The sequence below is a fragment of the Anabrus simplex genome, chromosome 1 (genome assembly GCF_040414725.1).
Source record: "Anabrus simplex isolate iqAnaSimp1 chromosome 1, ASM4041472v1, whole genome shotgun sequence".
In the NCBI taxonomy this organism is placed as follows: Eukaryota; Metazoa; Arthropoda; class Insecta; order Orthoptera; family Tettigoniidae; genus Anabrus; species Anabrus simplex.
The window spans coordinates 1442282152-1442308882 of NC_090265.1; the positions used below are offsets into that span (position 1 = coordinate 1442282152).

At 37.1% G+C, this 26731-nt stretch overlaps 1 protein-coding gene across 4 annotated transcripts in view; it reads left to right on the plus strand.

Annotated features, from left to right (window-relative positions):
* Positions 1-26493, plus strand: part of Cdc16 (cell division cycle protein 16) — a 300876-nt gene extending 274383 nt beyond the window's left edge. For all 4 annotated transcript variants that reach the window (XM_067137914.2, XM_067137918.2, XM_067137916.2 and 1 more), the window contains exon 12: positions 24428-26493. In XM_067137914.2, the coding sequence (XP_066994015.2) occupies positions 24428-24645 (218 nt within the window). In that variant the 3' untranslated portion in view covers positions 24646-26493. The remainder of the gene's footprint in view (positions 1-24427) is intronic.
* Positions 26494-26731: the final 238 nt, after the last annotated feature.

A 26731-nucleotide genomic window follows, 5' to 3' on the forward strand; every position in this document is an offset into this window, starting at 1 on the left:
ATTTCTGCATCCATTATATCATTTCTCAGCCATGATTCAACTCCTATTACAATATCTGGTAAATATATATCTATTAAATTACTTAATTCTATTCCTTTCTTTACAATACTTCTACAGTTCAACGCTAACAATTTTATGTCATCCCTACTTGATTTCCAGTTCCCTGTTCCCTTATCACCGCTCCCTAGGCCATCCCGTTTCCCTGAATGTACTTCCCTATTACCCTTCCAAACAAATTTCCTAACTTATACGTACCACTGCGGTTTAAATGAAGGCCATCCGAGCGCAGATCCCTATCTCCTACCCACCCATTAGGATCTAGAAATTTCACTCCCAGTTTCCCACATACCCACTCCATAGTCTCATTTAAATCCCCAATCACCCTCCAGTCAGTATCCCTCCTACACAGTATTCCACTAATAACAATCTCCGCTTTCTTAAACTTCACCAGTGCTGCATTTACCAGATCCCACACATCTCCAACTATGTTGGTACTTATATCAGCTTGCCTTACGTTGTTGGTACCAACGTGAAACACTACCACCTTCTCCTTCCCCTCCTCCCTCTCTTCTACGTTCCCCAACATCTGCCTCAACCTAATTCCTGGATAACATTCTACCCTGGTTCCCTTTCCTCCACACACTTTCCCCACGTGTCTAACGATGGAATCCCCCATGACCAGAGCCTCAACCCTACCCACCTCATTTGATCCCCTCCCCTCCTGGTCAGCCCTATCTTTCCTGATAGCTGCAGAAGCTACTTCCTCCTCCCTTTTCTCCTTCCCATGATCCTGTTCCACCTGTCTTTTCCTATCCTCTACTCTACATTTCCCTTTCCTACCTTTTCCCTTCCTCCTACTTCCACGCATCTCAGCAAGAGTTCCCTGTCCCTCATCTTCCCTCTGTTGTTCTACCTGGAGTGACTCGTACCGATTTTGCACAGACACCTGTCCTGAATTCTGATCCTGAATAGAGCCCTTGGCCTGCAATCTCCTTCCCCTTAGAACATTAGACCACCTGTCTTCTACAACTCCTCCCTTTCCTTCCCCTCCCTCTTGTATACCTACTGTAACCTGTACATTGTTTGAGGGAGTCCTATCTTCCTTCCTGTCTTCTGTGAGAATCCTAATTATCTTCCTCAAACTTTCCAACTCCTCCCTCATACCCCTCAATGCCTCACCACACCCACAATAAGTACACTTGCGCTCCTTAGCCATTCTTTACGGGAGGAAATTTTTTAATTAAAAAATAAAATAACTTATTTACAAAAAAAAATAAATGAACGGAGGTATATATTGTCTGGGATAGTACACAACAATAAGGTAATTAATATACGACTACACTACAATACTACTTGGTCGTGCTCTATTTTTTTATCCTACAACCCCTAACAGGATAAAAGCTGCTGTTAATTACTGAATATCGAAAGTAATACACAAGAACTACACAATTCCAAACTGCAATTAAGCCTATCCTAATTTCACCAATATTTTAGTAAGAGTTTCTACGGATACCTCTACTACACCAGTACTACACAAATATTTTACAATAATAAAAATAAGCACACTAAATTCTAATAGGATATTACTCGTATACTACTGTACAGTACACTACAGTAATTTTTAAACTACTTTCAGACGTATCCTAATTACGATACCGGTACCGTACCGTATGTCACTACTAAGCACAACAGAAATGAAATTTGCAAGAACTACTGTACTCAAAGATTACCAACGAAGCTAAATGCTTAGACAAATTATTATTAGTATTGCGGTCTAATAGATATACACGAAAGATAACACACGAATATAGCGGGCAAGATATGGCACTATCTAAATGTACTGTATCTATACTACAATGTATCTACACTACACTACACTACACTGCATTTGGTTAAATGCTTAAGTATCAAAAGGATTGCCGTACACGAAGAAAAACACGAATATAACTGGCAAGATACTATCTAATATATTATACCTTATCTTCACTACAATTCTACTGAAATGTGGTTGTGTGATTATTACAGCTGGTGGATTACTATTATTTTCCCTACTCCACGGGACGGAGAAAAAAAAAGTGTCCTTAATTAGGCCTACTGAAAAATACGAGGTTGTCTACAATAATTTCTCAAATACTCCAGGGACTTGAACTGCAATTACTGGGATATATGAACTTTATTATTATTAGCTAACCGCTCATAAATACTGAAAGATCGAGGGAGCGAAATATAAATTACGGATACTAACTACCTACTCAGAAGTACAAATGAATGGAATACAAGGTCAGCTGATTTTTATTTATATTTACTTGACTACACTACACCCTTTGTTCACGACTGTAGCCAACAATGCAATATTTGAATATGAGGAGCGACAACAATCAATAACAATACAACTGTTAACTATTACCATGTAATCTCTTTAACTTCTTTTTAAATGGAAGTTTACAGGCGTATCGTGTTTTTTAATGTAGTAAATTATTACCTTCGCGATAGTTTGAACGTATATCTATACGAAATACCGGAGAAGTTGCTGCAGAAGTTACGGTACTATTCCTTATAATAATCTGCCTTTGTAAGTACAACCAACGAACCTACAGATATTTACAAATATTTTTAAAGTTAATATTGTTACCTAAAGTATTACCTAAACCTAAATTCGAAACAAGGTGCACCTAGCTAGCCTACTTAACCTAGAAAACGTAATTTACTGAAGACCAACTGAATTACTTGTTACAAAATTTAAATAATTATTACTACTCCCAATTTCTACCAACAAGCACTAAACACCACTATATAAATAGCACTAAATGAATCAGATATACACATAATTAAGCTATTTCAATAGGTTTTCACTACTTTATCACTACAATAATGCAAGAGCTCTCTCAATTGAGCTCATTGGAAAAGGAAAAAAAAGTTGACAGTGACAGAATATTATATCCGAAATAAATATAGCAACCAGAAATTAATGGACGATTACTTATCTGTAGGGCTAGGATGTCTATGTATAAACAGTAGAACCTCAATTTAAAATCGGTTAATTCAAAATCCCACCTAATTCAAAGAAGCTCTACTTCCCGGAAACATAAGGTACGGTTTTGCATGTTATTTAAATTATTTAATTCGAAATACGTATAATTCATAAAGGAGTTAGTTTAATAATGAATAAGAAGATAGGGCAGCAGATAAGCTACTACGACCAGCATAGTGGAAGAATTATTGTCGTCAAGATAGACACCAAACCAGTGCCCACCGCAGTATTGCAGATCTATATGCGGATGATGAGGAAATCGAGAGAATATTTAATACAATATGTAAAAAGTGACGAGAATCTAATTGTGAAGGGAGACTGGAATGCAGTGGTAGGCCAAGGAAAAGAAGGTAATACAGGAGGAGAATTCGGATTAGGACAAAGGAACGAAAGAGAAAGTCGGTTGGTTGAATTCTGCATTGATCACAATTTAGTCCTTGCTAATACTTGGTTCAAACACCACAAATGACTGCTGTATACGTGGATGAGACCTGGAGACACTGGAAGGTATCAAATAGACTTCATTATGATTAGGCGAGATTCAGAAACCAGGTGTTGGATTGCAAAAATTTCCCAGGAGCAGACGTGGACTCTGACCACAACTTGTTGGTCATGAAATGCCATCAGAAGAAATTGAAAAAAGGAAGGGAAGTAAGGAGATGGGATCTAGACAAGTTGAAAGAAGTGAGTTTGAGGGATTGTTTCAAGGAACATGTTGCAAAAGGACTAAATGAAAAGGCTGAAGGAAACACAATAGAGGAAGAGTGGATAGTCATGAAAAATTAAGTCAGTAGAGCTGCTGAAGAAATGTTAGAAAGGAAGAAAATATCAACTAAGAATTAGTGAATAATTCAGGAAAATACTAGACGTGATTGATGAAAGACAAAAATACAAGAATGCTACAAATGAAGAGGGCAGAAAAGAATACATGCGATTAAAGAATGAAATGGATGGAAAGTGCAAGGTAGCTAAGTAAGAATGGCTGAAAGAGAAGTGCAAGGATGTTGAAGGTTGTTTGGTCCTAGGAAAGGTAGATACTGCATACAGGAAAATCAAGGAAACCTTTGGAGAAAGGAAACATAGGTGTATGAATATTAAGAGCTCAGATGGAAAGCCACTTGTAGGGAAAGAAGACAAAGCAGAAAGTTGGCAGGAACATATCCAACAGTTGTATCAAGGTAAAGATGTAGATGATTTGTTTCTGGAACAAGAAGAGGCTGTTGATGCTGATGAAATGGGAGACCCAATTTTGAGGTCAGAGTTTGACAGAGCTGTGAGTGACCGAAATAGGAACAAGGCACGTTGAATTGATGACATTCCCTCTGAATTACTGACTGCCTTAGGAGAAACCAGCATTGCAAGGTTATTCCATCTGGTGTGTAAGATGTATGAGACAGGAGAAGTGCCATCGTATTTTCGGCAGAATGTTGTTATACCTATTCCCAAGAAAGCAGGTGCTGGCAAGTGTGAAAACTACTGCACCATTAGTTTAGTATCTCATGCCTGCAAAAATTTAACACATATTATTTACAGAAGAATGGAAAGACAAATTGAAGCTGAGTTGGGAGAAGGTCAGTTTGGCTTCAGAAGAAATGTAGGAACACATGAAGCAATCCTGACTTTACATCTGATCTTAGAGGATCGAATTAAGAAGGACAAGCCCACGTACATGTCATTCGTAGACCTAGAGAGGCATTCGATAATGTTGATTGGTCCAAGCTATTTGATATTCTGAAGGTGATTGGGATCAGATACCGAGAACGAAGAATTATCTACAGTGGCGTATGCTGGGATCAAGACGTGGGCTACCACTAGACCTAAATTACCCCATTTCGATGGTTGGTTTAGTGAACGTCAAGCCTTTAGCGTTTTGAGCTGCAGCCAATGGAGTAGCCTGCTATGTTGGCAAGGCTGCTTCACAAGTTACTTCCCCGGCCTCTAGTACTGCCAATGCTCAACCCCTGATCAGTGGAGGTGGTAGCCCAGAGTTTAGCAAATTAAAGTCCGGCTTTGTGGCTAAATGGATAGAATGCTTGCCTTTGGTGGTCCGATGGCCCTGGTTCAATTTTCAGAATCAACACCCTCGTACTGTTAAATTCCCTTGGCTTGGGGACTGATTGTTTATGACGTCTTCACCATTTTTTTTATCCTCATCAGATCACCGCCAAGCCTATACAGATGCCATGCACCATTTCATCATTATTATCATTATTATTATTATTATTATTATTATTATTATTATTATTATTATTATTATTATTATTATTAAATGAAAATGTTGAATTTTATAGCGGTCGTACCCATAGTTCACTGGTTAATTACTTTCCTCGGGAGATCAATGGTGGTGTCCGACCCACGATCACGGGTTTGATTCCAACCAACAAAAGAGAACACTAAACCTGAAAGAGTGCATTTCATTTTATCTGATCTACCTATAAAAAGAAAACTATATTGCTCCTATAAGAGCAGCCGTGAAGTGTCTTCCTACAAGGTTGTACAAGCAGAAGTAAACGGGAGTGAAATACCAGCACTCTGTTATCTATATAATTAAGTCAGAAGTATGATGTGACGAAGTATATATGATGAGTAACGCATGGTTGATAGTTAGCAGTGGCGATTTGATGGACCGAAGCCTAGCCCAGCTATCCCCCCCGGTCCCCGCTCCTATCCGATATACAGCAGCAAGCCTGATGGAGGAGGCGAAGGACGAGATTCTGGGCTGCAATATCAGTCTCCGATGCCTTGCTGTCAGAAATACGTGCAACGTTTTTTTCTCACTGCTTTCAAGGTTTGTATATGGAACAATGTGTCAAATGCTTACGTTATATTGTGCTTTAGACTTCCATCATTCTCGATTGAGGTTTGGCCCTCAGTATACGCCACTGATTGTCTACAATCTGTATAAAAATCAGTCTGCAGTGATAAGAATTGAGGGCTTTGAAAAAGAAGCAGCAATCCAAAAAGGAGTGAGGCAAGGCTGCAGTAGATGAATATTGTTACTTTGGTAGTAAAATAACTAACGATGGCAGAAGTAAGGAGGACATAAAATGCAGACTAGCACAAGCAAGGAAGAGCTTTCTTAAGAAAAGAAATTTGCTCACTTCAAACATTGATTTGGGAATTAGAAAGATGTTTCTGAAGATTTACATTTGGAGCGTGGCATTATATGGAAGTGAAACATGGACGATAACCAGCTCAGAAAAATGAGAATAGAAGGGTTTCAAATGTGGTGTTCCAGAAGAATGCTGAAGGTGATATGGATAGATCGAATCACGAATGAAGAGATACTGAATCGAATTGGTGAGAGGAGATGGATTTGGCTAAATTTGACAAGAAGAAGAGATAAAATGATAGTACACATCTTAAGACACCCAGGACTTTTGCAGTTGGTTTTTGAAGGAAGTGTAGGTGGTAAGAATTGTAGGAGTAGACCAAGGTATGAATATGACAAGCAGATTAGAGCAGATGTAGGATGCAATAATTACGTAGAAATGAAAAGGTTAGCGCATGATAGGGTGGCATGGAGAGCTGCATAACACCAGTCTATGGACTGATGACTCAAACAACAACAATTCAAAACTGCCTTTACATTTTTTAAAATAGTATTTTACAGAATAATTTCAATGCAAAAGTTATCAACATCTTGATATAACGCGTCCTTTGGAAAGTGCAGGGGTAGCTTTCCGCACTTTCACTCACTTCGGTGTGTCTGCAGTGCACTTCATATTTGCTAAGTTTGAGTGAAATCGTAATTCTTTTGTATTCTTTTAGGTTAAGTCAGTATTCCACCTTTACAATACCATATTTAAACAACATTATTAACTATGACAGGAATTGTTTCGTCTAACTTGTAGACATCATCAGCCATAAGATATTTAAGAAAAAGCACAAAAAAGACAAGGACAGAACAACACATTAAAATAAATCGGGTTGCCGAACACGTCAACCAAAATAGCGAGTATGTTCCAGATTGTTCCAAGTAGAAACATTCAAAAGCTGTTGATGAACAAAATTAAAATCATACACATGAGACGATACAGTAAAGCTTGTTGTTAAAGTTCTTCTTGAGGGTGCCGTTGACATGCAGCATTCAGGTGCGTCGGCAAAGGCTGATAATGAAGTGCATAATGTTATTTGTAGCAGAAAAAAGACGATCAACGAGCATGTGTAGGGAATCCAGAATCTACAAGCGCATGATTTAATTGTAGCTAAAAATAGTAGCATTGGGATTACCCTTCTGTTCTGTTATCTATTTTACGCTTGAAGGCTTTAAGTTTTTTGTATCAGTTATTAGGGGGATAAAAGATAGGAGGTTAATTTCTAATCCTATTCAAACCCCCAATCAGGAAGTTGAGCTGTGACATCACCAAAATACTGTTGGAAGCTTCTATATGCATAAAATTATTAGTTATGAGCATAATTCGAGCGCTCTTCTTTCAACACAGCCACTTTCTTACATAAACTGAGATTGTGTCATCATTCACTCTCAGCTGTGAAATAAGTGGGAATATTGGTGCGCGCAGATGAGAAGAGTGTATGTTTGAGAGGCAGGCTCTTTTGTGTCATGCTTGTGAATATTTAGTCTGCCTTAATTCAAGTGTATAAAATTTCGATGATGAATCTATACTGGATATTCTTATGGAAGACTTGGGTTCTGAAATTGGGGATGACGATGAAAATTACACACCAAGTAAATATGTTAATTCTGATGCTTCAGGCAAGTAATTTTAGATAATGAAAAAACTAATTTCAAAATGGTGTGGAGTTCTGTAATATACAGTAGAACCCCATTTATCCGGAGCCACTCCGGTTGACACGTTTTTACGGATGACATGTGGTAAATATTTTTCTGAAGTTAAATGTTGAAATAAAAATGCTTAAACTCTGTTAAGCAAAGGTGCATACTGTATATTGACATTAAAATATTTACATAATGTCACTCATTGTATAAAATCAGTGATTTTCTTCTGAATTTTTTGGTGCAGCTATGTTGCGCCACCGTTTAATCAACCATACATCAGCTGGTGTAGATTCGTTGCTCTGTTCAACAAAGCGCAAAGTAACCTGAAATAATGAAACAATTTTTTGTTACTACCGAACTGAATACTTTATACAGTAATTTTATTACAGTACTGTAAAGAAAGCGCGTGGTACTGTATTTTAATAAAAATTCAAAATCAGTCTTGCCTCCAGTCTATTAAATCCGTCATCTGCTGTAAATCAGTTCTTTTTTTTTTATTGCTAGGGGCTTTACGTCGCACCGACACAGACAGGTCTTATGGCGACGATGGGATAGGAAAGGCCTAGGAGTTGGAAGGAAGCGGCCGTGGCCTTAATTAAGGTACAGTCCCAGCATTAGCCTGGAGTGGAAATGGGAAACCACGGAAAACCATTTTGAGGGCTGCCGATAGTGGGATTCGAACCTACTATCTCCCGGATGCAAGCTCACAGCCGCGCGCCTCTATGCGCATGGCCAACTCGCCCGGTAAATCAGTTCTAAGGTCGGAGTCATCTGCATAATCTTCATGACGAATAATACAGTAATAATAATAATAATAGTACAGTAATAATAATTCCTGCTTGTTCAAGAAAAAAATGTATCATAGAACGAACTAGAGGGTAAGAAACTGTCTTATTTTATGCTACACGTGCATTCTGGCATAAGTCATAATATAAAAATAGGGTTTGCCTAGTAGCTCTCAGCACATATAGCAAGAAAATTACTAAGATCGACGGCTAAGAATGAAAGGGTAAAAACAAAATATTAAAATGTAGTTTTGCAAGAGCATTTCGGTTAAGTAAAGTTCGGTTAAGCGGGGTTCTGCTGTAGTTTTATACCACTCCCTAAAAATCTGGGTTGTTTCCCGTGTACAGATGGATGGCAACTCGACGTGAGCCCATTGTCATGCAATGTACGGCGGGAAAGCAAATTACTGGTTGTAAACAAGAATACCTGTGCTAAATGACCAATTAGAATAGAATCTGCATTAGTATGTTTTAGTAGATGTTTCCTCAATATTTGTCAAATTTCAAAATATTAACCTAACTGGCATCCATAGCTGCGTCAGAATTTTTTTCATTCGTAGATCATCATCATCATCATCATCAATGTCCCACTCCAGTCCCCCGGGTGTGGTTAACAAGCCTCCTCCACTCCTTTCTGTCCTTCCACTTTTCCTGCTCCATTACTTCCTCCACATCCAATCCAGCTTCTCTAATGTCCTTCCAGATCTGATCCATCCACCTTCTTCTCGGTCTTCCAACTGGTCTCTTGCCCTTAACTTCTCTTTCCAATTCCCTTCTTGCTGCCTGTTCTTTTCAAATTCTTTTTACATGTACAAACCATCTCAGCCTTGCTTTCTGTATCTTCTGTGCTAACGGTTCTATATTTAGCTCTTCTCTAATTTTAATATTTTAAATTCTCTCTCTTCTTGTCTTCTTAACCAATGTTCTTAAAAATTTAATTTCTACTACTTGGATCTTACTATCTTGTCTCTTATTAGTTACCAGTGTTTCTGGTCCGTATGTTACAATTGGTCTGAAATACTACTCATATAATGTTAATTTCATTCTCTTGGATACTTTGTCATCCCATAAAAGCTCTCTGACTTGATAAAATGTTGTACCTTCACTTAGTCTGTTATTTTCAGGGTGGATTTCATTTCTTCCATTAATAATACTACCCAGATTATTATTTATCGTATGATGTGCACAGATAGATTATATAAATAAGTATACAATATATACAAGCAGAAACCTATAGTTCCAAATCAAGTCCATTGATCCATTTTAAGGCCTCCTCAGTTGCGTTGTGTATGTCCTCCAAAGGTAAACTGTTCTACATTCTCTAACCGTTCTCCGTCTATGTTCACTTGGCTTCTCTTTTTCACTTTTCCACAGTGCATGACTACAGTTTTCTTTTTACTGATTACCATTCCAAACTCTTTCAGATTATCATTCCAAATGTCCAGTCTCCTTTGTACTTCCTTTTCTCCCCTTCGCCAAATCACCACATCATCTGCAAATACCAAAGCCTTCACTTCATCACTACTGATACTCTGTTTTACATATTTCATTATTTCATCCTTTAATATAATAAACAATAATGGCAACAGTGCACTTCCTTACTTGAAACCTTTTTTTTTTTTTTTTTGTATAAAATGTTTCAGAGTTACCACTCCCCACTTGTACATGGTTTTTACTCTCATTGTACAACATTTTTATCCTGTTAAATAATGATTTTGGTACATTCCATTTCAGTAGGCATTCCCATACATGTTTTCTCTTAACTGTATTATAAGCTTTTTCCAGATCCAAAAGTACGAAGATGATTTCCTTGTTCCTTTCCATATCTTTTTCCGTTATTGCTCGCACTGTAAATATCAAGTCGATTGTTGATCTATTCGGTCTAAAGCCATATTGTTCTTCCTCTAACTGTGTTTCTATTATATCCCTCAGTCTTTTGTCTATGACTTTCTCCATTATTTTTAGCCCATGTGATAATAGGGTTATACCTCTATAATTTTCACATTTCTTCCTATTTCCTTTTATGAACAATAGTACAATGCTTCCTTGTTGCCAATCTTCAGGTATCCTTACATCCTTCCATATGACATTGAGGACTCGGTATAGCCACTGTAGTCCAAAGCTTCCTGCTGCCTTAATCATATCAGCATTGAATCCGTCTTTTCCACTTGCTTTACCTTTGGTCATTGCTTTTACTGCCCTTTCAAGTTCTAACCATGTTATCGGGTTCTCTTCTTTTTCTCCATCTGTTATTTCCATTTTCTTATCTCCTCCTTCATCCAAGCAGTCATCCTCATTATAAAGTTTTTCTAAGTACTTTGCCATCACCTTCTGAAGACCCTTTTTGTCATGTACTATGGATCCATCTTTTCTCTCTAATGCCTTGATTTTTTCTTTATTTTTTCTTTTTGATTTTATTACTCTGTATAATAGTTTCTGATTTCCTCAACTATCTTGCTCAGTTTTGTTGGTTAACTCTCCCCAACATTTCTCCTTTTCTACCTTGATACTCCTCTTTACTTGTAGTTTCAATCTTTTGTATTCCACATGTAACCTATCTTATTCTCATCCCCCTGATACGTTTTTTGCTTTTCGTTATCCACTTCTTTCTTCACCTTGTTTCTTTTATTTCTTTTTTTTTTTTTTCGTCTGTCCACCACCATGTCTCCTTTTCCTTAACCTTTGCTTTAGTTTTCCCCACATACCTCAGTTGCTGCTTCCACAAATGTATGTCTTAAATTGTCCCACTCTTCTTCTCCACTTTGTATTTCCATGTTAGGCAACTTCCTTTTTATCCAATCTTGGAATACCGAGCTCAATAGCTGCAGCCGCTTAAGTGCGGTCAGTATTCAGTATTCGAGAGATAGTGGGTTCGAACCCAACTGTCAGCAGCCCTGAAGATGGTTTTCCGTGGTTTTCCATTTTCACACCAGACAAATGCTGGGGCTGTACCTTAATTAAGGCCACGGCCGCTTCCTTCCCACTCCTAGCCCTTTCCTGTCCCATCGTCGCCATAAGACCTATCTGTGTCGGTGTGACATAAAGCGATTTGCAATCTTGGAATGCCATTCTTTTATCCTCCTCCTCCAATTCCCAAATCCTGATCTTTGGTTTCTAATTCAGTACAATTTTAGGGTTTTTTACTTGTTTTAATTCCACAATTAATAATTTTTGATCACCTTCCATACTTTAACTGGCAATTATATTCGTATTCATGGCGTATCTTCCCCATTCTCAGTCTGTTATTATAAAATCGATGAGTGTTCCATACTGTCCATCCCAACTATATCGGCTGATCTTATGGCTATTCCTCTTCATAAACCATGCGTTCTTTGTTATCAGATTATTTCTGATACAAAAGTCCAATAGTTTCTCTCCATCTTCATTTCTATCACCATACCCATGTGGGCCCAGAACATTCTCATATCCCATTCTATAAATGCCCACATGAGCATTCAGATCTCCCATTATCATGATCCCATCTCCAACAGTGTGTGTTTCCATTTCATTGAAGAAATCATAGTTTTCTTCCATGCTACATCCTGTCTGTAGAGCATACACCTGTACTATCCTCAATAGTTCGTAGAACTTATTGTATTCATAACTTTATATTTAAAAATTGCTGCACTTTTATGATAATTAAAACTCATTTTTGTGTAAATTTTTCAAAAAGTTTACAATCATTGCTTTCCCTAACATTCTAAAATGTCAAAATCCATTAAAAATTCTGCAGTTTCTGGAAGGTAGCACATTTAAATCAGGCTATCTCCAATGTATTTATATGTAGTACATGTTTCGTCCCTTAGTGGGACATCTTCGGCTACACAGATTACAATACTTGAAATGCACCTATAACACTGTATTGCAAATTGAAGTAGGAAATTTTGAAAAAAAAATTCTCTGTAGTCTTAAAAGCACCAAGTAACTATTTGCTCGACAATGCTCCAGTAAAATGCAGTACTCTTACAATACATGAAATAAATGCCATTTTGGTTCTGTATTGACAATCTATATGTATATAAAATAAGAGTTTTGTCTGTACATTGTTCAGAACTTAAAAAGAATGGTATTTCAGTTTCGTTCATGTCCACAGTAACAAGGAAATGCACTTTTTAAATTTTCCATCATTTCTGTCTGTGTATGTGTATGTATGTATGTATGTATGTATGTATGTATGTATGTATGTATGTATGTATGTATGTATGTATGTATGTATATACATGCATCACAAGAAAATAGCTAAGAGAATTTAATGAAAATCGGTATGTAAAGTCGGGAAATGAGCCACTGCAATCTAGGCCATAAATAATTTTATTCACACTGAGTGAAATGTTAGTTTAGGGGAAGGCCTAAAATTTAATTCTCAAATATTTATGTTATTAGTGGACCTATCGATAAATACTATGTAACTAAAGTTATATAGAATTAAATTTCCAATCATATATGTGTTATACATTTTTACTGTGCCGACTATAACAGAGATAGTAATGAATTTGTATTTTTGTTGCCGAGTCCACATCAACGCAGAGCCACGAAAAAATGGGTAAACAGAATTTAATGAAAATCGGTTTGTAGAGTCAAAGAATAAGAAACTACAGCCTAGGCTATAAATAATTTTATTCACCCTGGATGAAATGGTAGTTTAGGGGAAGGCGTCTAACATTTAATTTTTAAACACTTATGTTATTGGTCCTATCAAAAAGTACTACACAATAAAAGTTATAGAGAATACAATTTCCGATCATTTATATTTAATTCAGTTTGACCATACCAGTTATGATAAGACTGGTATTTCAGAGTGGGAAGGAAACTAAATGTGAAGGCCTATATATCTGAAGGTCAAAAAATTGATCAACAATAACATTACTTTGACCATTGTTTGTTTGGATGTTCTTTGTCTCTTATGCTGCCACTCATCTCCGATAGATGGGATTACTGCTGCATACCGAGCATAACAGCCTGCCTGAATATCGGCGGGAAATAGCAGGGGAGTTAGATAACTTTCTTCTTTAACATGCCATTGCTGTGTTTCACACATTTTCTAATACTGCTGGTACGTACAGTAGAACCTTAATATCTCGAACATTACTCGAATTTTCAGTATCTCAAAGTAACTTAAATTTTCCAGACATTTGTCCTATTCTTCACATGTATTTATTTCTCTATCACTCCAAATTCGGTTACACGAATTTCTCGATTTCTCGAAGCAAACATTTCTTTCCTTGAAGCACAAAATAATCTCTAACTCAAATTTTGTGCAACATTAAGTGTGCAATACCCGATTTGTGGTTTGTGAGGAACAGTTAACAAGTAAAGAAAGGGTTACGGTGATGCTGGGAGCTAATGTGACGGGAACCGAGAAACTAGAAAAGCGGCTGGAATTGATAAGATTTCGGGCGATATGTTAAAGACAATGGGTTGGGATATAGTACCATATCTGAAGTACTCATTTGATTATTGTTTGCATGAAGGAGCTATACCAAATGAATGGAGAGTTGATATAGTAGCTCCTATATATAGAGGAAAGGATAATAGACATAAAGCTGAAAATTACAGGCCAGTAAGTTCGACATGCGTTGCATGTAAGCTTTGGGAAGGCATTCTTTCTGATTATATTAGACATGTTTGCAAAATTAATAACTGGTTTGATGGAAGGCAGTTCTGGTTTAGGAAAGGTTATTCCACTGAAGTTCAATTTGTAGGATTCCAGCAAGATATAGCAGATATCTTGGATTCAGGAGGTCAAATGGACTGTACCGCGATTGTCTAAAGCATTTAATAGCGTGGATCATGGGAGACTACTGGCAAAAATGAGTGTAATGGGACTAGACAAAGAGTGACTGAATGGGTTGCTGTATTTCTAGAGAATAGATCTCAGAATTAGAGGAGGTGAAGCTTTATCTGACCCTGTAATAATTAAGAGGGGAATTCCTTAAGGCAGTATTATTGGACCTTTATGTTTTCTTATTTATGTGTGTGTGTTTGAGTAATAAATAAGTTACAAGATTGTGAACAACTCCAAAATGACCTTGATAATGTTGTGAGAGGACAGCAGGCAATGGTATGATGATAAACGGGGTTAAAAGTCAGGTTGTGAGTTTCACAAATAGAAAAAGTCTTCTCAGTTTTAATTACTTCATTGATGGGGTGAATGTTCCTTACGGGGATCATTGTACGTGCCTAGGTGTTAATATAAGGAAAGATTTTCATTGAGGTAATCACATAAATGAGATTGTAAATAAAGAGTACAGATCTCTGCGGATGGTTATGAGGGTGTTTAGGGGTTGTAGTAAGGATGTAAAGGAGAGGTCATATAAGTCTCTGGTAAGACCCCAACTAGAGTATGGTTCTAGTGTATGGGACCCTCACCAGGATTACTTCATTCAAGAACTGGAAAAAATCCAGCTCGATTTGTTCTGAGTGATTTCCGACAAAAGAGTAAGGTAACAAAAATGTTGCAATTTTTCGGCTAGGAAGACTCGGGAGAAAGAAGATGAGCTGTCAACAGAGAGATGGCGTAGGATGACATTAGTAGACGAATAAGTTTCAGTAGTGTCTAAAAGTAAAGATCACAATATGAAGGGAAAGTTGGAATTCAAGAGGTCAAATTGGGGAAAATATTCATTTATAATGAAGGGAAGTTAGGGATTGGAATAAGTTACCAAGGCAGATGTTCAATAAATATCCAGTTTCCTTGAAATCATTTAAGAAAAGACTAGGAAAACAACAGATAGGGAATCTGCCACCTGGGCGACTGTCCTAAATGCAGATCAGTATTGATTGATATTGACTAAAATTTCTAGTGGTAGGAAAATCGGTGAAGCCTCGCCGTTTCTCGGGTGTGAATTGATTACTGGTCACATACAAAAGTAATCCCCAAAGTCGCAGATGACAAGCTCCAGTTACAAATCTCGGCTGTGTGGTATTGATGAGAAGTTTCAACGTGAAGGGAGGAAAGTTAACAGTAACAAACAGAAGAGACTAATGGATTTTTTCCAAATATATTTAATAGAGGTATGTTTCTTGTTTCACTACTGTATGTACTGATTCTGTCTTCTAAAAAGTTACTATAATAAAGTTTATAATTAAAGTGATGCCGTAAGATAGTTTGTTTGTATATTTTAATTAATTTATTAAACACAATGTGTACAATCAAGTTTTTCACCACTCTGTCATTTCTGTAATTAGAGATTGAGGTCTGTTTACACATTCCACTAAATGGTATTTAGAACATGGATTATTGCATTTATTGCATACGCAGTCCTCCTTGGGTTCATGGAATGCCTCATTCTTGCAAATTCTTCCATGAAACCCGTGGACAGCGAATCATGTATATAGATGTCGAAGTTTGAAATTCGGTCCCTTCCAAATTTCTGTCTTCATTGCATCAGTCTGCATTATTTCTTAGGGTATCTCGTCGGCTTTTTTCCATTTCTCCTCAATGATAGTTTTATATGCATGCGTTTCTGGTAGATCAAAAATGTGCTTTATGTCTTCCATGAAGAAGGTTTCCTGCGCTATTTTATAGGCGTAGCTATTTCTTGAGAATTTTTATATTGAGAGAGCTCTCGTAATAAATCTCGCTTTGACGCTTTCTAGCTTCCTAGGGTTGTTCACCCACAAGTAAGGCCAAATTAATTGAATACCATATCTGGCAGTCGGCATAACTTTAATTTTGAATAGTTTCATCGCTGTTGATAGGGATAGGTTTTGGAGTTTGGGATGTCGTATGAGACTTTCGTTGCTGCTGTAGCTCGCTCGTGTACATGTAGAGAGAAAGCAGTTCCAGTAGTTTGTAATATGACACCCAGGTATTTGAAGTTGGATACGAATTCTAAAGGTTCTTCCCCGCATTTTAGTTGATCCATATTAGATGTCCTTCCTCCCCTTCTAAATTTCATAGCCTTTGTTTTGGAACTATTTGTTTCCATAGAATTATCTTTCACCCATACCCTAATGTTCTCCATGGCAGTTTGTAGGTCCTCACGGTATCTTGAGAGTATGACCATGTCATCCTCATACATAAGCAGTTTGACTGATCTGGTATATTTTTAAATATTGTTAAAAATAATGTATTCAGTATAAGCTGGTAGACACATATGATTCAGTTATGTGCTGTTTACATGCTCAAAAACGGTTTTCTCTATATCTCGAAGTTTTGATAACTCGAAATAAAGTTTAGCTCCTGAGGTGATTCGGGATATCGAGATTCCACTAACACACTTGTTCATCATAGTATTCCAGCTATTCAATCCCTACGCTGAGGTGCTGATTGGAATAAACGGAATAATGGCAGAGGAGTGTTCACGGCTCTCGGCTGTCTGTGGCCTGGTCATTCCAGCTCAGGAACTTTGGTCTGTTAGATCGGCAGCTTAGTGCTGTTCGTTAAAATTGAGAAAATATGTGGTTTTTCATTTGATCGAGTATTTCATATGAAAGCATGGCTTTTAAACGCGCCATTACTACTGATGTCGTCGTAATGACCTGTGTTCATTTCAGTTGGAAAAACCGCTAAGACTGTCTTTTTTGAGGATATAAAAAGGCAGGTGGAGAGTGAATGTCTGAGGCAAGCAGGCCTACCATTACAATGAATATTCCCTAACTCAGTCTTCATATGAGAAAAGACGTTTGGTGACTTCCCCGTCGCGTTTCTAGGCTAACGTTAAGAGCTATGCAATTTAATACAATCTTTCTCACAACATGTACACTTCCTAACCTAGAATTCTGTAGTGAAGCACGGGTTCATCAGCTAGTTACGTTATATAAGTTGAAAAACTAGAATATTGGTTTCACCCAGTCAATACCTATAAGTTTATTTACAGTTCGGAGGTGTAAAAGACTTCATATTAAAATAAAAGAACAATGTTTCGGCTGCATTAAACCATCTTCAGCTGTCTAGAATTAACTTAAAATTAATATACTAAAAGTTACAAAACATTAATAAAATTCACACTCATATGATATATGGTACTTATAAATTATTTACCGGGTGAGTTGGCCATGCGGTTAGGGGCGCGCAGCTGTGACTTGCATCTGGGGGATAGCAGGTTTGAGCCATTTTCACTCCAGGCAAATGCTGGGGGTGTTCCTTAATTAAGGCCACACTCCACACTCCTAGGCCTTTCCTATCCCACTGTCGCCATAAACTATCTGTGTCGGTGCGACGTAAAGAAAGTTGTAAAAAAAAAAAAAACTTATACATTAAAATAAGTGTGTGTTGAATAATCACATGAAGTCAGAACAATTCTACGTAAAATGACGATGTAATTAAAAGTTTCTTCTGTCTTTAAAATTTTAATCACATGAAGTCAGAACAATTCTACGTAAAATGACGATGTAATTAAAAGTTTCTTCTGTCTTTAAAATTTGTTTCATGCAAAAATAATGACAGTTAATTCAGTAAAATTGTTTCAAATCAAAATCAAATCAAAATCTCTTTATTTGCAAATGAGGTGTCTACCTCGGTGGCAAATGGTACACTAAAATACATTATTGTCAAGCACTAAATATTAAATTAACAACAGAAGAAAATTTTTCCTATAATACAATATTATACAATTTACGCTAACAATGTTTTCTATTAAACACACAGCTCATCCTTAATAAATTTATATTGTTTACAAAATTCTACTTATAATATCTCCTGTACTACTTACAAATATAGTCAACTGATATACAGTATGTGGAATTACTTCAAATGATACTATACAACTTGATATAAGAAAAGTAAATGGAAACCGCCGGAAAAGCCATCCATCTAATTTTTGATCTGATAAGAAAACTATTCAAATGTTACATATATACAAATGTAGATCAAATTGATTTATTGCCAACCAGACCATTGAGGGCCACATCAAGTCTCGTCCGGTCATGTGCGATATGAAATCTAGAAGGAAAATGAAAAATTACTAAGATTAATATTAAAACTAGGGAAGCAAGTATTAGGAAAAGAAGAACCATTTAGATAAAAAATATAGAAAAACACACATAAAACTCACAACAGTTGTGTGTTTTCGTCGTGTCATATATGTACGCTGGCTAAGTTGACACTGAGTTGGTAACATGTTTGTCCTTGTGTGAGTGTGAGCAATGTTGTCGGCAGAGGGCAGCATGGGCGGCGAGGGGGAATGTAAACAAAGAGAGTAAGGAATGGAATGCGTACGTGAGACAGGCGTATAATATGGTGACGGCAATAAATTGAACTTTTTTATAAAAATTTATGATTTAAGCATATAAGACATTGACTTTCTCCAAAATTTAATTAAGGTTGAAGGCTGCATTAAATCTTTGATCCAAGTGAATGTGGATATCTTCCCAGATATTGAGTAATTTACCCTTCTGTAAGATCGTCATTGGTTTAATGTCGTTTTCAATGGAAGTTTAGGAGTGATTGAAATCTTCCATGTGTTCACTCATGGCCGAGAATCTATTGTATCTTTTTTCGGTAGCAGATATTCAAATTTCAGCCTGTTTGACCTACGTAGGTTGCCTGGCATTGATTATATTTCATTCTATAGGCCCCCAGATTTAGAAATTTATTGTTATTATTATTAATGACATTCGTATTGTAGAGTAATCTAGCATTGGTATTATCAGTCTTAAAAGAAACTTGAAGGTTATGCTTCTTGAAAATATTAGTGACTTAAAAATTTTGTTACTGTTATATGTGAATATAATGTACTTCTTTTTACTGTCAGCAATATCTTTCTTTAGTTGGTTCCATCACTTTCTGAATCAGCTGTCCTTCCAATATTAAGTTATTTTCCATTTGTGTGTCATGCTTCCTGTCATTCGCATACCTTCCCAACTGTCATTTGGTAAATTGAGATCTCCCGCTACAATCACATTCCTTTCCATGTCGTTTCCCACGTAGCTGATTATCTTATCAAATCATTCTGAATCATCATCAGTGCTACCCTTTCCCGATCAGTACACTGCAAAGATATCAAGTTGCTTATTATCTTTAAAAATGAGCCTTACACCTAGAATTTCATGTTTGTCATCTTTAACTTTTTCATAGCTAACAAATTCTTTTTTTCACCAGAATGAATATTCCCCCCTACCATTCCTATCCTATCTCTACGATACACACTCCAGTTCTGTGAGGGAATTTCTGCATTAATTACTTCATTTCTCAGCCATGATTCAACCCCTATTACAAAATCTGGTAAGTTTATATATTTCTTAAATTACTTAATTCTATTCCTTTCTTTACATCCCTATTTGACTTCCAATCCAACCAACCTGGACCTCTGTTGAGGAAGCCAGGCTCTGCCTGTCACAGGTCAGGACCAGTGATAGAGGTGTAAAACCTCTTTAAAAAACCTTCGGTTGCCTGCCTCGGGCAATAGTACCTTGTAAGGGGCCCTAACCAGGCTTAGAGGGGCAGATGCTCATTCATAACCACTATATGGCGGTGCTTAATATCAGACAGAGGATATCAACAACCATCTATTAAGACCTCAACGGCATTGAAGGCGGAAATAAAATTTATTGGTATGCTGGAACTGGCGGAAGGGGCACCTGGCAACTGAGGTTAACAGTAGCAACCTGCTGCCTTGTAGGAAGAGGAGGGATCCTCAAAGGCTAAGGAAACATCCCTGACTGAAAAGGTAGATACCCAACAGGCTGTGAAGGGACAGTCCCCTGTACCGGTATGGGTACCGCCACTAAAATTGCTCACAGTCTGAGTAAAACCAAGGACAAATTGTCCCCACTTTTACATCCTGGGGTATACGAAATTCCCTCTACTTCCGGTAAGGTATACATCGGCCAAACATGCCTGTCCCTTGGTACCCATATCAAAGAACATGAACATAATATTCGTCTCAACCAACCAGACAAATCGGCCATAGCTGAGCATGCTCTATCGTCTGGTCGTGATGTCATGTTCCAAGATGCTCGAGCTCTTACCCACACTAGACACTACAGGTCCAGGATTATACGGGAAGCTGTGGAAATACGTAGAAATCCTAACAATTTCAATAGGGACACCGGTTATCAATTAAGTTATACCTGGTTGCCAGCCATTAAGAATTTACGTAGATAGTTCCCTTCCCGGTCCCTTCACTATTGTTATTTCATCCCGATGTCTTCCAAATTCGTACATTCCTCGTCGCCAGATGTTTCATTCCAGGCTTGTGTCTATGCCATACACCTGCCATTGTAATGCGTTACGCAAACACGTTATGTGAACCGCTTAAACTGATTGTGATGGTTCGGTCAGCTTCTGCTTCGAACGCTAGCGTTGCCACATCCTGGGGGCCATCTGGTGGTGAACGAACTACCATTTTCCACTTCCATTATAACGTCCAAATTTAAAGTGCCATTGTTTAAGAAGCCTTTCTCGTGGACAGTCGAGATTTCTTCTGAGCACGCAGAGCACAGTTCCCTGCAAAACGTTAAGAATTTCATCTTATTTTCTTGACACGGCATAAGCCCAAAAGCCTGTACAGTATCATGTCTTTAAGTATGGGCCGTGAAAGCATTAATGACCACAGTGCAACATTATGTTGCATGTAGATCTACTTTGTTTAGCTTCTTTGAGCTTTGATATTAAATAGAAATTAATGTTATATGTGTATTTTTAAGTCCATATATAATTCCATATTTCAATAAAAATAACTAAATATATATGTACATATTTCAATAATTATTAGTGCATATAAATCCATTCCCTGCTAATAAGATACTACAGTGCACTACAATAATTTTAAACTACGTTCAGACGTATCCTAATTACAATATGTTATTACTAAGTACAAACAGAAATGGAAATTGCAAGTTTGAAATTCGTAAGAACTACTCAGAGATTACCAACAAAACTAAATGCGTAGACAGACTATTATTAGTACTATTTTATCCTACTATGCTCTAATACAGTAATAGATACACACGAAACATACACATGAAGATACACACGAATATAGCAGGCAAGATGCTATCTAATATACTGCATATACACTACAACTATTATTTTCCCTACTGTGTGGGACGGAGAATTAAAGTGTCCTTAAATGCGGAAAGATAAGAGGTTGTCTACAATAATTTCTCAAAGGGGAAGAAATAAGCTTCTGTCAAAACTATGTCAGGAACTTGAATTGCAATATTATTGGGATATAGGAATTTAATTATTAATGAATAAACGAAGATGCTAAGTACAAAGTATCCCGAGGACTTAGAACTACAAATTATTGGAATACAGTGATCAGCTGATTCTTGTATTGGTTTACTTAACTACCATATACTCTTCGATCCTGTCGGAATCCAGCAAATAATCGTCAACAATCCAAAGTCTGTTTAGTAATTATCCAGTGAAATAACATGTATTCTTTTTAAGTTCCTTTTTAATTGAATAAATGATTAACTTTGTGATAGTTTGAACGGTTACTGGGTTTATTGCCTGTGTAAGCTGCAGAAGTTACACCTGCTTATGAATCTGCCTTTGTAAGTATTATACCAACGAACCTACAGATATTTTTTTAAAAATTAATATTATTACTTAAATTATTTCCTAAACCTAAATTTGAAACAAAGTACACCTAGCTAGACTACTTAACCTAGAAAACGTAATCTACTGAACAATTGAACTACTTGATATAAAATTAAAATAAATATCACTACTCCCAATTTCTTCCAACAAGCACTGAACACTAATATATAAATAACAATAAATGGATCACACACACATGAAATTAGACCATTTCAGTAGGCTTTAACTATTTTATAAGGTATAAATTTCATTTTTGTTCCATATTGAAGTGCAATTATAAGAATAAATTGACAATACAATATATCAAGTAAAAGATATCACATAAGTCTTGGGACTAGTTTCAGCCAATTAGTGGCCATCTTCAGCCAAATAAAAATTTAACAAGTCATGTGATAACTAAAACATATGTATACCAGACAAAGACAATGTTGTAGAAATAATTATAACATTAAAAAATACATAACAAAAATTATGGTTATGACCTTCTTGTCACAATATGATGTCTTTAAGTTGACTTAGGACCCTAGGCAAAGAAGTAAGTATGGAAATGATAGCCAGAATTATGAATGAATAAATATATAGAAAAGAAATTAAAAAGGAGAAAAATTATTTATGAGACTCGCCTCTAATGTCAGATGTAGAACAATCACTGACTTGCTGGAGAAAGCAGGCAGGCCATGTAAACAAAGGAATTATATAGGGAACAAGCACTGACTTGCTGTAGGAAGCAGGCAAAGTGAACAAAGGAGTAGATAGGGAGAGGAGAGGAGGGGTAAACAAGGAAGGGGAATGGGAAGCGAGGGGGAAGCGGCAGGCTGGGTGAGGGAGGGGAGGGGAGGAGGGGTGTTTAAGGCGGGGCTGAAGGATGAGAAAAGAAAGACTGCTGCTGAGAGGGGAATTCAAAGAGATTATAAAAGAAATTATTTTTATTGGAAGAGAAGTAAGATTAGCATGGATTGTTGGTAAAGTACTTTCAGATTGGACAAAAGCAGTAATTGCATCTACAGTATCTCTAAGCAGGGGAACAGGAGGGATTGCAGCAAATATGGAGGTATCTCACTGATTAGTATACCAGGCAAAGTATTCACTGGCATCCTGGAAGGGAGGGTGCGATCAGTGGTTGAGAGGAAGTTGGATGAAAACAAGTGTGATTTCAGGCCACAGAAGGGCTCTCAAGATCAGATTCTCAGTATGCACTAGGTAATTGAAAAATGCTACAAGAGGAATAGACAGCTGTGTTTATGTTCCATAGATCTAGAGAAAGCATATTACAGAGTACCGAGGGAAGAGATGTTCACCATACTGGGGCAGTATGGGATTAATAGTAGATTATTAAAATCAGTCACAGGAATTTATGTTGACAATTGGGCTGCAGTGAGAATTGATGGTAGAATGAGTTCTTGGTTCAGGGTACTTACAGGAGTTGGACAAGGCTGTAATCTTTCACCTTTATTGTTCGTAGTTTACATGGATCATCTGCTGAAGGGTATAAAGTGGCAGGGAGGAATTCAATTAGGTGGAAATGTAGTAAGCAGTCTGGCCTGTGCTGACGACTTGGTCTTAATGGCAGATTGTGCCAAAAGCCTGCAGTCTAATATCTTGGGACTTGAAAATAAGTGCAATGAGTATGGTATGAAAATGAGCCTTTTGAAGACTAAAATGATGTCCGTAGGTAAGAAATTCAATAGAATTGAATGTCAAATTGATGATACAAAGCTGGAACAGGTAGATAATTTCAAGTATTTAGGATGTGTGTTCACCCAGGATGGTAATATAGTAAGTGAAATTGAATCAAGGTGCAGTATAGCTAATCCAGTGAGGTCGCATTTGTGATCAACAGTATTCTGTAAGAAGGAAGTTAGCTCCTGGACGAAACTATCTTTACATCAGTTTGTTTTCAGACCAATTTTGCTTTACGGGAGCAAAAGCTGGGTGGACTCAGGATATCTTATTCATAAGTTAGAAGTAACAGATATGAAATTAGTGAGAATGATTGCTAGTACAAACAGGTGGGAACAATGGCAGCAGGGTACTCGGAATGAGGAGATAAATGCTAAGTTAGAAATGAACTCGATGGATGAAGCTATATGCATAAACAGGCTTTAGTGGTGAGGTCATGTGAGGTGAATGGAGGAGGATGGATGGATTACCTAGGAGAATAATGGATTCTATTATGGAGGGTAAGAGAAGTGATGTAAGCCACAGCACTAGTCGCTGACAGAGTATTGTGGTGGCGTTTAGTAAATTCACTGAGGCTTGGAGACTGAACGCTGAAAAGTATAATGGTCTATAATGTATGTAAGTATGTATGTATGTATGTATGTACTTTTTAACATTTATGTTCTCATATTGGGGTGGCGTTTGTTCATGTTTTTCAGATGCTCCTGACGAACCTCCTAGTTTTGGATTCTCAGCATCTCTTCCTCCAATGGTGCTAAATTTGGACAAGTCAAGTTTGAGTACTAGTTTGTTTGATAGTGATAGCCGGACAGGTGTGAACTTGGAAAGTGACAGTGTTCAAGCAGAGCCTTCATCATCGAGTGCATTGATTGTTGAAGTTGAAATGCAAGATTCATCATCTTTACAACTTGACTGAAGTATTGTTGGCAGTAAGAAATTGTTTGAAGGACCAATAAAATTGTTATCCTAACTCATTTTTTGAGAGAGAGAGAGAGAGAGTGAGTGAGAGAGAGAGAGAGAGAGAGAGAGTGAGTGAGAGAGAGAGAGAGAGAGAGAGTGAGTGAGAGAGAGAGAGAGAGAGTGTGTGTGCGTGCGTGTGTGCGTGCGTGCGTGTGTGTGTGTGTGTGTGTGTGTGTGTGTCATCTCAGATTGTTCAAGTAAGATATAGGCTATAATTTTGTGTTACAGCTTTGTCTCCCATCCTCACTAAAAGAATTGACTGTATTAAATTCAACAGCTTTAAATAATACTGTTTGTTTATGACATTTTATTTGAGATGAAATATATCATGAGGAATCTTGCAATATTCTTAAAGAATGCACATATCATGTACAGCAGAGGTTATCAGCTGCGCACCCGTTGAGACCAGCCCATTGCGGCCAGGCTGGCCTGACGTAAATGCAGGCAGCTTATGTAACAAGCATACATCACAGTGAAATGGGTGAGTGAATACACTTTGCAAGGAAGTGGAGCAGTAACGTTTGAAGTGACTACGAAGCACTCCTCCACTACTCAGCGAAATGTTGATAGGGGTACGGTATTTTTAAAAAATTCTATAATCGCAAGAAAACCAACCTTTCCAAGATATTCTAGTTTGATTTATATTGTGCTTGATATAAACAATCAATTTTATTTTCTTAAATTGATACATTCAAAGAAAATTGACTCATAAGTGTTCTGTTACATTTTACAAAGATACAGGGCTTGAATGGAAATGACATTATTTCCATTTTTTTAAAGTAAAATTCTTGTTATTCATTGAACAAAACGTAATATATATTTACATAATTCAACAAGTTTACTGCTTGATTTTGCACAGTGTTGTAGTGGTATGTGACCTTCCCTGCTCCCTGAGTTTCTGAAAATAGTACAGCATGCCTTCAAATAAATAAACTAACTGATGTTATTTCTGATAAGCATGATTGGATGCTGGTGAGTTTATTAGATAATTTAAACCTAAGCAACCACAAGCCTTAGCTTATTCACTTTAACTCTGTATGATATTAGAAATGTTTCCTTAACTACGTATGATATTAGAAATGTTTCTAAAGCATCTTTTAAAATTCAATTGTGAAAATTGTAATTTATGTACAGTACAAAATTATTTGAGGTTGTAGGTCTAACTCTTTATTGTATCTGGTCAAAGTACGTAAACTGCAATGAACGTAAATAACTTACTTCTTACAACCTAAATTGACGTGTATTTCTGGCCCCTTTCTTTCATTATTTTCTGTCCGTATTTAACCTCGGGTATCACCACAGTGATCGAGAGTGACTGGGAGAACTTTGCCCAACCTTCACGGACTATGACGTAGCCACAACTTCACTGTGGCTGAATAGCATACACTCATTGGCTGCCTGCCTGCACACCTGCTTACAGTACTGTGCGCGCGTGCGGTACAAAATGCCCAGCGTGAGCACCGGTGATGTACAGTATACTGACTAATAATCTCACTTCCTAGTTCCTTTACAAGACATTTAGTAGTGCCAACCTCAAAATAAAAATATCTCTATTACTACGAATATTTTTACTCTCATATAAAATTCATGAGCAGTGGATGGTGGTGGTTCTTCTTCTACTTCTTCTTCTTCTTCTTCTGGCAGCTTGAAGATGTGTAAGTATAATGTAGATGAGGAGGAAAAACCTTTCCATGGCATGTTACGTGCGTATCTTAGATGCTGATGGCTACATGCAGTTTTAAGGTAGTGTTCTCTTGAAAATTTGGTATGGTATATAAATTGTCAATTGACCAAATTATAATAAATTATGTTACATGATTAGTCTTATTACATGTATGTTTTATTTAATTCCCTTTCCAATGACAGTTGATGCATCATTCTCTGTAAACCGTTTCTTAAAAGTATCAGCATTCCTTTCCTCATGGTATTCGGAAAATTTTTAAAAATATAACCATGGGCAGTTCCTATACGTATTATAGTCATTCCTTTCCTTAATAGTGCTCCGATGGTTCCCTCTATGAAGAGGTATTTTTTGGTGGGAG